The sequence below is a fragment of the Crinia signifera genome, chromosome 1, assembly GCF_055691185.1.
Source record: "Crinia signifera chromosome 1, ASM5569118v1, whole genome shotgun sequence".
Lineage (NCBI taxonomy): Eukaryota > Metazoa > Chordata > Amphibia > Anura > Myobatrachidae > Crinia > Crinia signifera.
In genome coordinates this window covers 304,522,299-304,536,476 of record NC_139217.1, presented here as the reverse complement: position 1 = coordinate 304,536,476, position 14,178 = coordinate 304,522,299, and the positions used below count along the sequence as shown (strand labels likewise).

Genomic DNA, 14,178 nt, shown 5'->3' with positions numbered 1-14,178 from the left:
CTTCATGTATCTACCTTTGACCCTGTCGACCCTATTGCATTTTGACCTTTTGTGGACGACATATATTGACTCTCTAGACATTGTCTATTAATCCACACCCAGACAGTGTTGCAGAATAAAGGAGTGTGTCGGCCCAATTTCACTGACTTCAGAAGTGTGAATTACATGACCACCCTGAGTAACCTGATAACTTAAATGATTGATGACGTCGAAAGCAGTCACAAAAAATGCAGTGGATGTCTTTTTACTCAATTTACATATATTAGCATAATCAGCATGTCATGCTCTGTATTAGGAAGGCACACAATTGTTTCACAAGGCAGGAAGTGGTATAAAGGATTGCCAAAAATAATAGTCATAAGTAAAGGGATGATACAAAATAGATGGGGAAGTTTCCCAGCGCTAGTTTTTACATATTTTACATATTTTTCCATCAGAGGTGATGAGCCATGAAAAAAATTCTATATTCATAGTCTACGGACAACTTGTGCTGACACCAAAATTTATAAACAAAAAGATATAATACCTAGGGCCAGGTGTACGGTTTCATAAAATGATAAAGTGGAGAGTAATAAACCACCAGCCAATCGTGCTATAGGCTGGGTTTGAAAAATGACAGTTAGTAGCTGGTTGTTCATCACTCTCCACTTTACTACTTTTTGACCCCTATAGAGGAAATAAAAATATTACAGTCCCAAAAGCATAGCTGTGTACATAGTAGCTTCAAGTAGAATAACTTTCCCATCTCTGTTAGTCATCTAAATATGAAAATTGCTTGATATTTTAAAATAATAAATCAAATGGTGTTGACATACTAGTTTGAGCGCTATAGATCTTACAGGCCGGCCAATTGGTTGGCAGTGAGGCAGTATTGTCAGTGCCAGGAGTTGATTGTTGAAACCAACCTATTATGGCCATACGGTTGCAATATTTAAAGTGCAATAAACAGAGCTCATAGTGTTCCTTTGCCAGCACAACTTCTTAGACAGCTGTTTAAAATTAGATTTATTTGTGGTTACCACATATATGTATGTTGGAACATTTTTAATCTGATGTCACAGCATGAGCGTTGCGGTCTTTCCCTTTCTGAGGTGTAATTTATATAGGTGCATTTGTTTTCTTGATAGATTAGGCTGCGTGACTGTCGTTTTTTTTATTTTTTTTATAATGGTGAGTAAAGCCTCCGCGTGCCGCTAACATGGCTTAAACGCTAAATAATTATCTGTAATTGCCACTGTGGTCACATTTTCTATTTTCCACAGATAAAGGACACAATTGGCTACGACACACTGGGGCATTGTTTCTTCCTAGAGGATGGCATAGAACAAAGAAACACTCTGTTTCACAACCTGGGGCTTGTGACTAAGCCAGGCACTTTATTACCCACAGACCGAAATAACAGTATATGTATGACCATGCGGGATAAAGTTTATGGAAGTTACGTCCCTAATCCAGCCACTGACTGCATGTGAGTATTTGGCAGTGCTACAAGAGAATATTTTCTGGATGTGTAAAAGTTTAGGGCAGGAGTAGCCATTGTATAATAAAATAATGATTGAATTACATTGTAAATTTCTATTCAGTTACTAGATTAATGTATGAATGGTTCTTTTACTGATGATAATTAGAACTGTATGTTCAGATGAAAGCTTACTGTATGTTATACTTGGAATTCTGCTTTAACTCCTCGCCCTCCCCCAATGTTGGATGATACTGCCTAAATCTAGTACAGTTATAATACAGAAAAGCTTAAACACACTGCAACATTCTATAGTTTTTTTATCTTTTTAGGTTTTAATTAAAAACGGTCAATTATTTGTTTGTATTTCTTACTATAGAAAGTTTCATTCCCCCCCCCCCCCCCCCATGGTTGTGATTATTATGCAACTTGCATATCCCTTCTAGAGGTGTGTCCAAACCATATTATAAACAGGCTTAAAGACTTCATGTGTGTCACTTTCTCTTATAGCTTGCTACTATTGTTTTGGTTGTAAGGAGTAGAAGCCCTACAAATGGCTACTAACTGACAATCTAGAAATTGTATTTGGCATGCAGTGGTAACCAGTGCATGCCCTTGGGTTATGGGGATCAGTGGAGGGACACACGTAGTATAGTAACACGTTTAATCAACAAAAAAGTATGTGACAGCCCCCAGTGGCTAAAAATGGCCTGATTCGACATTACTCCATAAAGGCTATCTGTTGTACTACTTCCCCAAACATTATATCCACCCACACACTTAGGGGCCACGTGTAAATGTCAGTGGGTCATAAAGTAGAAAATAAGGGACTGGGATCACAACCTAAAACAGAAAGGCAGTTGAGCCTGCAGATGAAGACTTTTAGCAAGCTGGTAGTCACGGCCGTTTACGCGGATACGCCCCCTTTCCGGTGATCACCAGGTGGTACATTGAATCCCTCCTGGTGATATGCGGTCGAGCAAAATGAAAAAAAAAAAGATCCACAGGTGGCGCTAATTATTTAGCTTGTGATTCTGTCAGGAGACCTGCAAAAAATGCCTTGTGTGGGGTCCTGAAGCTGTGCTCTGGTCTCTTTAGTCTAGACCACTTTCCATTGTGAAGTAAAGGATGCAAGCCATGAGTAATTTACTGCTTTCCATTATCTGTGTGGTCTCTACTACTTCTCCCTTTTTACTATTCTATAGCCTAGTTACTTGTCTAGAATCCTCCCCATGTCTATCAAGAGTTTTACAGTTTAATGCACAATCGGGTTAGATCTGGAAACAAGTAGCTAATTTTATTTGGTTTAGATCATTTTGTGTATGGTTATTTTAATGTGTCCTACATTTTAGGGCTGCATCAACCTTCTGGATCGCAAATCCCAACAATAATCTTATAAGCAATGCAGCGGCTGGTTCTCAGGTAAGTTATAGGAAATGTTCACCCCCCCCCCCACCCCCTGGTCCCACTTCTCCCTTCCTTTTTTTAAATGGATGCAAGTTTCAGAGTTTGCGGAAGTGTCATCTGCTGTAGCTTTGGAATAGGGCACTTGACAGCACTTGGTAAGAAAAAACAGAAGATGAACCTTTTAGGCACTATACCTAACTCTTATAGGTATATGCTTTCCAGGAAAAAAAAGAAGAGCTGATATACAGTATGACCGCTCATTACTGGGCTATCAAATTAGAGACTTTTTTTAGGTGAAAAAGTCCAGTTTTCAGATCATTATTTCCCGCACTCGTGTTATTGTGGATCCGTAGGGTATCGGGGACTATATTTTGGGTGCCTGAGTTAATCTTTAATATTGCTATGCACTTTTATTTTTTGTACTTTTATAAACAGGTGTTAAAAGGTTATTTTATTATTGTTTGCACATGTTGGCTTATAGTGATTTGTTTCCAGATTAAGAATTTGGTTTGTGCCCAAGGATTAGCTTCTGTTATGCTGGGTACACACTACAAACATAGGTCATTCGTTTGAGCGGTGAGCAATTTATTGGAGGGCGTATACTCTATACCTGTGAACAATGTCGTTCACAGATGTATTAGAATCAGCCCTGCCACACAGCTGTTATGGTTATACATCTGCATCTGTATGGGCAACTCACCAAGCACCCATATGCTGTCTGCAGGGACGGCTGACACTGACATCACAACTGGGCAGGAACATTTAAATGCCCTTCAGTTGTGATATCTGGCTGATTGGCAAGTGTGTATAACTTACCTAATTGCCTGTCTGGTCAATGGCCAGTTGACTGAGCCTAGGATACATAGAAGAGTGCATGATTGATGTTGTTGTGTCTTTGTTTTTTTTTTGTTTTTTTGTTTTTTTTTATATTGTTTAACTTGTATTAGTAAGTTTGGTTATTTTATTATAGTAGCATATTTTTCCATTATGCTATTAAGTTGGACATTTTGACCTTTGTTATAATTGAAATTCATATATAGGTAAAATACTGTAGTCAATAGTGTGTTTTTTTTTTTGTATTTTTATTGTAGAGACCAGAAACAACGGCTTTATGCAGCTTCCCACAATGCCTTTCATATTATATTTACTGTATAGGTTTTCAGCTATTCATTAAGAGTATTAAGCACAAAATAGCTTCTTTGCAATCTTATTGTGCTTCACTCGATGACTTGAAAGAGCTTTTATCTTACACTGGACAGTAAAGACTTTAAATGTACAGCATAGACATAAAGAGGCCATTGTAAATTCAATAGTAGTTTTATGTCCAAAATAGCTTAGGAATGTCAGTCTGATAAATACAATTTTAAGAATGTCAGTCACTATTCTGTATACATCAGTCATTGCGTGCGTAATTTTTTATCTTTTACATTTGTAACAAAGCTATTCCTAATAATAGTAGTATTTTAAATGTAGTACTGATAAATGTCAATGTTGGCTTTAAAATTAGGTTCATTGCTATATTTTGCTTTTCATATTTACTTGTAATTTTTATCTTCTAAAATGTGTATCCTAAAAATGGAAATCCAAAATAGTGAGTAGTAAATTTATGATAATAATTAAAAATAGCCTTTTCACAAATATTTATATCCATCATGTTACACCTACTATAAATGGACAAAATTGGTAAGAATAGGAGTCTAAGGGATTAGTTCAATTAGTTGTGAGGGGGCGAATTGCCATTGAAATGGTGTGGTATGCCGATAACGGCACCTCCCCTCTAAAATCAGCAAGTATGGATCTACCATAAGTGTGGAATATTTTCCCTACGAATTGCCCCCTTAAAATGTGGTAATCCATTATGAGTGCAGAAAGAAGCATTATATGGCAAATATTGACTGGACAAATTGCCTTTCCCTTATATTGCCTGTTTCCTTCAAATTCAAAATATTTTTTATGCTAAAACCTATTAAAATGTATAAAATTGCACATTTTTTAAAATGCTGTGTTGAGCTTTCTGTTTGTTATTGCAATGTTTTAAGTCATAATGTTGATCAACACAATAACAAAACCCATAATTGCAATTCAAAATATTGTTTTTTTTAAACACATTGTAGACTTCCATTACATTTCTTTAAAAAAAAAGTTGAATTGCTCTTGCAAGCTCCCACCTTTCTCAATATTGCTCTGATCTTCCTGGCTGCTTGAGTAAATTCTTAGGTACTGTTTTTTTATTGTGAGTGGACAACTTTTTGTGCTGCATTGCAACCTGATGTCTACCCACAATACCTGAAATCAGTGCTGGATAAATCTTAACACTATAACTTTTTTCTTTCTTTAAAGGATGCGGGCATCTGGTATGTGTTCCATAAATCTTCAACTGGCGAATCCAGTGGGCTCTTTCCAGATACCAAATCTGAGCTTACACCCCTCGGCATATTCTACAACAACAGAGTCCATTCCAATTTTAAGGTAACTCTCACGTCACAGCATAAATTACTATTGATTGTTATTTATTTTATTCTTTTTAGAAATGTAGATGACCAAATTCAACAGCACATGGTATTTTTATTGTTATTAGGGGAGTCATAGCCAAGCTTTAGTTTCTTGTTTCTCTTAAGGTGCCCACACACGGTGCTATTTGTGCTAGATGAACTTTGTACTAGATCACATTGCATTTAGTTTAAATAGCATGGATGGCAATTTAAACTAATGGTGCCCACACACGCACCGATCCCGGCGGTGCAATGCTGTACGATGGGGTGCGCGCTCCCGCGGCATCTCCTCGCACAGTACAAAAAGTATGTGCTGCACATACTTTTTGTACTAGCTTTTTCTAGCATAGCATCGCATCGCCTGCACATCGTATGCACAAGGCATACGATGCGATGCTATGTGTGCTAGTTAAGCCCACAACGCACGCCGGGATCGGTGTGTGTGTGTGTGGGCACCTTAACTGCGATCTAGTACATAAAGCACTGCCTGCACATACTTTTTTTTGGCTTGCATTATGAACTATGCGGGAGCATCACAAGCCAAAAGAAACAAGGTGCTATTTGAATTACAAGCGATGTGGTTTCAACTAAAAATGCATCATAGAATCCATTATATAATTGTTTTATGAGTACAGAATCATGCGACTGATTCTGTAATCACACAAAAATCACGTTTAGTCTCAATCTTGGACTAATATTTGGTATGCCTGGATTTGAGGTCTTTATGAGACAGACAAACATAAACATGTAAACAGAGCATGTTTGCATGTTTCTACTATCAAGTCGATTTATAACCTACTCGATAGTACAGCAGGCATGTCCAAACTATGACCCTCCAGCTGTTGTGAAACTACAAGTCCCATCATTGTTTGCCACAGTTTTGCTATTAGGGAATGCTAAAACTAGGGCAAGGCTTGCCGGAATGTGTAGTTTCACAACAGCCGGAGGGCCACAGTTTGGACATGCCTGTAGGAGAGTCTTCAATTAAATTTTATATAGCCAGGCATGACAGGCTCAAAAACGGGATGCATGTTCATCTGCCACTTTATGATTGAACTCTGGTCAAACCAAATGCAAACTAGATTTCTGCCCACATGATTTATTGTGCCAATAGCCCCAGTTTGCAGCAGCTTAAACTTGCACATATTTGTTCACAGTCTCATAATGATCATACAAAATTGTGCAAATTCTGAGTAGTTCAGGGTGAGAGTTGTGGCGCCAGCATCTGGTATCTTTGCGCCACCAATTGTGCCCCCCCCAAACAATTTTGTACATTTAGCTGATGGATACCTCCTAGCTGCAAGCATTGAAGCTCCCCAACATATGGCATTCCTGGTGGTATTACAATGACATACATTTTTTGTATTTATATTTTTTGTATTTGCTTTTTATATTGAGAAAGGAATGCATTATATTATCTCTGGGTAATGAGGCGTATATATATTCTATATAATGTGTGGCATTTTATTTACTTCATTCTAGGCCTAATTGTAATATTGTCATACATTCTATTTTGTTGTTTTTACTTTTATTTTTAATTATATAGGCCTCAAAAATTGGTAATTTAATTTGTGTTAATTTCATAACCCTCTTGTTTATGTAGGCTGGATTATTTATCGATAAAGGTGTGAAGACGACAAATGCAAGTGCTGAAGACCCAAGAGAGTATCTCTGTTTGGACAATAATGCCAGGTAGAGTTTATTATGGAATAACCGTAAACCAAACCATGTTCAAAGTTTTAGAATAATAATGTATATGGAATATGAAGCCCCATACACACCAAATGATATTACAAATTATTCTCCTTATTTTGGACTTTAACGACAGCATTCATAATATCGTCCAAGTAGTACTAAACATAGTAACATTCCATGGGAGTGTGCCTCGGTAACAAAGTCCTCCGTCATCTGTCTGTATTTGCAGCTCAATTTTGACAATACCGTCAACGACTACATGTACAGAGCTGGGACCCAAAGAAGATACTGAATGCTATAATTAACTATATTTAGTGTGTATGCACTATATATTTCGCCTTGGATATCAAGGGAAATAGTTGACTGTATAGTTCGTAAACCATATCCTCTATTGTGTATAAGGCTTAAGTAGTTGGTTATAAATAAATGTGAGAAATGTACTTAAATAGCGCTAAAGAAATTTGCTGAAATGTGGACTGTACGTTTTATAGTAATTGCATTCGGCTATAAGTTTTCTTTACTTTCTATCTAGATTTCGACCTCATGTTGATGCTGATCCATTAAAACCCAGGGTTGCAGCAGTAATTGATGGCCTTGTTGCTTTTAAAAATAATGACCATGGAGCTTGGGTGAGAGGAGGAGACATTATTATACAGAATTCTGGGTAGGTATGTCATTATTCACAGCAGGAATACCATACTCATACATTTATCTGTTAAATTCTAAATTGTCTAACAGGCAGTTCCTTCTCTTCTCCTGACTTTGCTTATCCTAACTTAGACCACCTTGTATTATCGCTCTATTTGTTATGTACCTTACCCATTATTAAAGCATTGTACACAATTTTCTATTATTCTTGCATTTATTATTTTTATAGTAATAGAATGTTGACATGCTCTACCTCCCCAGTTCGTGGTGTTGTAGATTTTTGATGCACACTGCAAATTGATGAAGATTCTAATACCTATATTAATAAAAATATGATCCGTTTGTCTTTTGTTGTAGCTTTTTGAATAGTTCTGCTTGGAAGTGATTCTCTGGCATCTTTTACGTGTAGGAGAAATCAAGTTATTAATGTAATGTCTATGATAAGCTGCAGATTACTCTGCAACAGAAATTTTTATGTAGTACAGTAATTTATTTCAGATAAAAAAAATTCCAAACATATTTTGGAAGTTGTTGCATGTTTTTGATTGTGTTCATGGAATTTAATTGTAGCTTTCTCATTGCATTTATTTTTATATCTTCCTAGGTTTTCTGATAATGGAATTGGACTCACATTTGCAAGGTTAGTACATGTTTAACGTATTTATTTTCCACTTTATGTAGATAAATTAAAATATTTTAACCAGGAGTGATCAAATAAGTCCATGAAATTTACTTACAGTTCATGTTTTCCAGACCACCCATGGATCTGTAGAATGTGTCAGTTAGAGACAAATGCAGCACATGTTTGAAAATGTGATAGTTAATTAGTAATGACTTCACTTGTGCACCAAGTAGGCGGTCTGGAAAATGTGAACTGTTGGTAGATCTCTAAAGGTGCCCACACACGCACCGATCCCGGCGTGCGTTATGGGCTTAACTAGCACACATAGCATCGCATCGTATGCCTTGTGCATACGATGTGCATGCGATGCGATGCTATGCTAGAAAAAGCTAGTACAAAAAGTATGTGCAGCACATACTTTTTGTACTGTGCGATGGGAGCACACACCCCATCGTATAGCATCGCACCGCCGGGATCGGTGCGTGTGTGGGCACCTTAAGACCGATTTGGTCTGTCCTGCACTAGACAGTCTAATACATAACTTTCTATGGCGCAACCAGTCCAGTAGTTCTCCGACCGTCAAGAATTTTTGTTCAATCTTTCTATCCGATGGTTTCTCAAAAATAAATCAAAGAAAGCCACTGATTAGATGCAAACTTAAAAAAGTGATTCAGTTTCTACTGTTTGGAGTGAAGCTGGAGGGTATAGATGAGCGTACCCTACTCACAGTGTGGCTGGCAACGTATGTACACGTAGCGGGTACTTGTTATGCTTGTAGGTCCTCGATAGCCTCCCTCTTGACTCCCAGTATAGTGAAAACCGTGAAAAATAAAGTTAAACGGCAATGTGTGACTCTTTACTGGTGACCAAATCTTTAAGGTGTACTTGGAGGTAAAGTGGAGGGCATAAATGAGCGTACCCTACTCACAATGTGGCTGGCGGCGTATATGCACGTAGCGGGTACTTGTCCTGCCAACAGGTTCTCAATGGCCCTCCTCTTGACTCCCAGGTATCATATATACCGTGAAAATAAAAATAAATAGCAGTGTGTGACTTCTTTACTGATAATCAGATCTCACAGTATGTTTGGAGTGAAGTAGGAGGGCATAGATGAGCGTACCCTACTCACAGTATAACTGGCGACGTAAAAGCACGTAGCGGGTACTTGTTCTACTGATGGATCCTCTATGGTCCCCCACTTGACTCCCGGTGTGATGTATACCGTGAAAAATATTATATCAAGGGTGAGGCACATATATAAAGGTTTCTTTTCCTTGGTGCTGTGATAGTGAAGAGAAAAAGTAGGCGTACCCCACTCACGGTTGGTATGAAGAACTCTAAGCCCGTAGTGGTTTCTTTTGCCTTTAGGATTTATATTCAAATATTCGTGATTTTCCAAAATTTCTCCGTCCAGAGTGTATATATACAAAATAAATAAAAAACAACAATGTGTAGTCTTATAACAGATAAGATCCCATGTGTCTGTTATAGACTCATAGGGGAATAATTTCTCGGTAAGAGAAATAGCAGTGGGCTTAGTGTATTTTCGTACCGAGACTCACACTAAGTGGTGTTGTTATAGGTGCGTAAAGGTATCGTTTTAGGTGCTCCCAATTTTTTTGTGGGTCCCTGGTGGGAAGTTTGTGCCCCGAGGTGATGGAATAATCTTGGGTTAGAAAGATGGCGTACCCGGACTTACGGTTAGGCAAATCTTTATACTCCTATAACGGTTTCTTTGGCTCTGTATTGCTGGTCATCTGTTTAAGGTTTTTTTCTCCCAGATGTATAACCGGCACATACAGAGTGAAAAGAAAATGGGTCTCAAAAAAATGTCCCGTAACCTGAAGTTTTCTCAACAATTCCAATATAGACTTTTTCTTCTCCATAAAAATTTTATTGACACTTATAAAAATCTTCCATCCCCATGATGGTCGAATACCACAATAAAAACAGTTCCCAAGACCCACAATGGTCAAACACGGAATATAAACAAATCCAGAACAACGACAAAAAAATTCCTTAAAAAGGTTAAAAATTGAAGAATCTAATACGTACATCCAATGTTGGGTATAAAGATGTGATGGCTGCTCACTCTCCACACTGACTGTCGACGCGTTTCGGTGTAGACACCTTTATCAAGACATCAAGAGGGAGGCTATCGAGGACCTACAAGCAGAACAAGTACCCGCTACGTGTACATACGTTGCCAGCCACACTGTGAGTAGGGTACGCTCATCTATACCCTCCAGCTTCACTCCAAACAGTAGAAACTGAATCACTTTTTTAAGTTTGCATCTAATCAGTGGCTTTCTTTGATTTATTTTTGAGAAACCATCGGATAGAAAGATTGAACAAAAATTCTTGACGGTCGGAGAACTTCTGGACTGGTTGCGCCATAGAAAGTTTGGAAAATCCACTTCTTGTATTTCTCTGTGTTTTTGGTTATTGGGTGATAACCGGAGATTAGTAGGAACTGAAGGCAGCACTGCGCCATAGAAAGGTCTTATCCTATATCTGTTTTTTGCATATAGTCTAATAGTCTTATGGTGCCTTCTCATGAGCACCATCAAAAATGAGGAGTTTGTGTATTACTGGGAGAATTCAGAGCTCTACAAGTCTCATTCATGTCAAGAGTGATTTGCATTCAGAGTCCACTTGAAAATGAGAACCAACTTGTGAGTTTATTCTCGTGCTTTATTACAAAATTGTTGTCAATATTATCTATACCTGTTTTGGCAAGAATATAGAATATGATTGTTAGAAACAAGTCATTTTTGGAGCCAATGGTTGTGTGAATCCACAATAACTGATATAAATATTATGTTGGGTATGGGTAGTTACTCCGCTATTTGTCCATGAATGATCCAAATTACAGGAGAAGCCTATTATAAGAATAGATGCTGTTTGTTCATCTTATTGTAGAAGTATGAATAGATGTCTCCTAAATTTTACCAGGTTGAATGTGTGTAACTAACATCCAGCTTTAGCACATACAATAAAGGAGGTTAATGTCCTATAAACAACTTTTCATTCATTATGCCAGTAATCTAGAAGAGGGATGCCTTCAGATATAAAATGTACTATGGAATCCTTATGGTCTGCTTTAGTAAAAGTGGATTTGGTACTGGGATTTGAAAGTTCTTGTTTTTATTTATATTTTTATATGTAAGTCTTCTGTGCCAATTACTTTAATGTTGTGTTCTTGTATGTGGTGTAATTCCATTTAATGTACATTCTGGAAATGGTTCAAATAACATTGACAGATGATTTACTGATTCCCATTTACATCACACCCTTTCAGTTTAATATTAAATTACATACTCTGAGTGTAATGTGACAGTACCAGTGCAGCTTTGGTGTGTACTATACTAGTTGTAACTATATAGGAAGAAAAATAGCTAATATTTTGTGGGGTTAAAGAATAAACATACATCTATATATATATAATGCATTAAATCTATATCTGTACTTCTATGTCCTCAATGAACCCTGTGGTATTTTGGCATTCCGAAATACTGCACTAAGCTTAAGCTTTTACAGCCTTGGCCACAGCTCTGCATTTGACAAGTCTCATTAGGAAGCAAATTTTTGCAACCGGGTGTCCTGGGCTTGTTTACAACCTGTGGAAACTTGGCTGTAGGTTTGTGATTAGCCTGCTCTTCCTTCATCACCTCCTACAGTGGAATAACCAATGATTTCTGCATAGAGTTTTGCTCTTATGTCATAAGTTATTACACAGCTGAGCGCATTGCTCAATGCCTACCCAGAAGAGTAAATATTTCCACAGATGTAAATATATGTATCTGCAAATACTATTTTTTTAATGTAACAATTATTTAATTCTGTAAGTAATGAAATGGTACTTGTTTCCTAGCACGGTGCCCGTCGTAGGTGATCGCATACCTTAAGTTAAGGTATGCGATGGACGCGACCGACGCGATTTTAGGGCTATTTTTAGCCTTTTCCCCGACAATGAAAAAATCGTGTCCATCGCATGCCTTAAGTTAAGGCATGCGATGCGATGGACACGGTTTCACATAGGGAACAATGTTAAATTGGTCAATGGACCCGATTTTTCATTGTATACCCACCCTTATGGGTATTTTACATGACAAATGCCCCCCCCCCCCATTGTTAACGCCACCCCACGATGAACGCCAACCCGAAGCGTGGCGAGCGCAGTGAGCCCTCGAGGGGTGGCGGTACGCGTCCTCCGACCTTTTCATACCCCCACTATCCACGTCGGCGGGGAGTTGATTTTATATAGTGTGGCGAGCAGACGCGTAATATCTGTGAAGTAGTGTGCGTCCCTTCGCAGGGCTCGCCACGCTTTGGGCTCTGTGGCTCGCTGCGCTCGCCACACTATATAAAATCAACTCCACGCCGACGTGGATAGTGGGGGTATGAAAGGTTGGAGGACGCGTACTACCGCCCCTCGCGGGCTTGCTGCGCTCGCAACGCTTCGGGGTGGCGTTAACAATGGGGGGGGGCATTTGAACCATCAGGGTTGGGAAACAATAAAAATTGGGGTCTGGGGGGCATTTAACATTGGGGCCAATGTAAAATCGGGTCTCAGGGACCATTTTACATTGATTCCAATGTAAAAATCGTGTTGATTGCATCCATCGCATGCGATTTGGTTGCATGCGATGCAATCGACGCGATTTTTGGGGTCCCGATGGATACAATCTTTAGCGCTGGCGCCGTGCTAGGAAACAAGTACCAATGAAATTATACACATTTTTAAAGCTACCATATAAATTGTTTATTTGTAAACATTTAAAGGCATTTATCAAACCTTGTAAAGAGATACAATTGTGAGAGATAAAGTGCTAAGCAATCAACTTTTATTTTTCTAACGCCGCCTGTAAAATTTAAATAAGAAGCTGTTTAGTACTTTCTCGATTTTATCTTCTCTTGCCAATGTATTTTAATATAAACCCAATTGAAACCAATTATTATGTCCTTTTTTAAATTTTTGTATACAGTTTTTTCCCCCACCTTCACCATATTTCTTAAAATGCATAATTTTTTTTTTTTTATTGGTTCATAGTAAGCATTGCTGTTCTTGTTAGTAAAGTGAGCCAGGAAGAAGTCAAACTTTTCAGGCAAAAATTCTTACTTTCCCATTTTCCAGTGACGGCAGTTTTCCTAAAGATGAAGGTTCCAGTCAGGAAGTCTCTGAATCTCTGTTTATTGGGGAAAGTAGAAATTTTGGATTTCAAGGAGGCCAAAACAAATACTGGGGGACAGGAGGAGTTTATAATAAAAATCGCACACTTCCTAGAAACAGGTACATCCAGCAGCATGAATATATATATACATGTTAATAATTTATATGGTGTCAAAACCAAATGTTTACCATTTACTGTGCTTGTATTTGTTAATTGTTTTTTAGAATAGCATACATATATATGTAAGTGTCCATTTTAATTCTAAGGGTTTGTTTAATTTTGTAGCATTAAAGGTTTTTACAATGAATCAGATAAGTCCTGGTGGGTATCCCTATAACCTTCAAGGAGACCATATATTCTGGGCAGATTGGGCATCCCCATCTTCTACCCATCATTCCCAGTCTAATATATATTCATATTAAAAGGCTAGTGTCAGTTAAAATGTCAGAAAAGTAAGGTAAGGTGGCTGCCCCTGTGGCACTCTGATGCTCTAGGGTTGTGTCCATGGTATACGGTCGTTAGGCTGACACACCTAAGGTCGACATGCATTGGGTTGACCACTGACGATCTACATGGGAGGTCGACGGTCAAAAGGTCCACATGGCTTTTTCACTTTTTTTTTGCACAGACAGGCAGTATTTCATGCCCTACCATCCACTACGGCGTGGAGGGAGAATAGAA

At 38.2% G+C, this 14,178-nt stretch overlaps 1 protein-coding gene across 1 annotated transcript in view; it reads left to right on the top strand.

The window, feature by feature from the left end:
• CEMIP2 (cell migration inducing hyaluronidase 2) overlaps positions 1-14,178 on the top strand; it is a 93,593-nt gene that overhangs the window by 55,358 nt on the left and 24,057 nt on the right. The window contains exons 9-15 of the mRNA XM_083186091.1: positions 1,263-1,468; positions 2,812-2,881; positions 5,207-5,335; positions 6,962-7,050; positions 7,586-7,717; positions 8,306-8,341; positions 13,461-13,616. Coding sequence (XP_083042217.1) covers positions 1,263-1,468; positions 2,812-2,881; positions 5,207-5,335; positions 6,962-7,050; positions 7,586-7,717; positions 8,306-8,341; positions 13,461-13,616 — 818 coding nt within the window. The remainder of the gene's footprint in view (positions 1-1,262; positions 1,469-2,811; positions 2,882-5,206; positions 5,336-6,961; positions 7,051-7,585; positions 7,718-8,305; positions 8,342-13,460; positions 13,617-14,178) is intronic.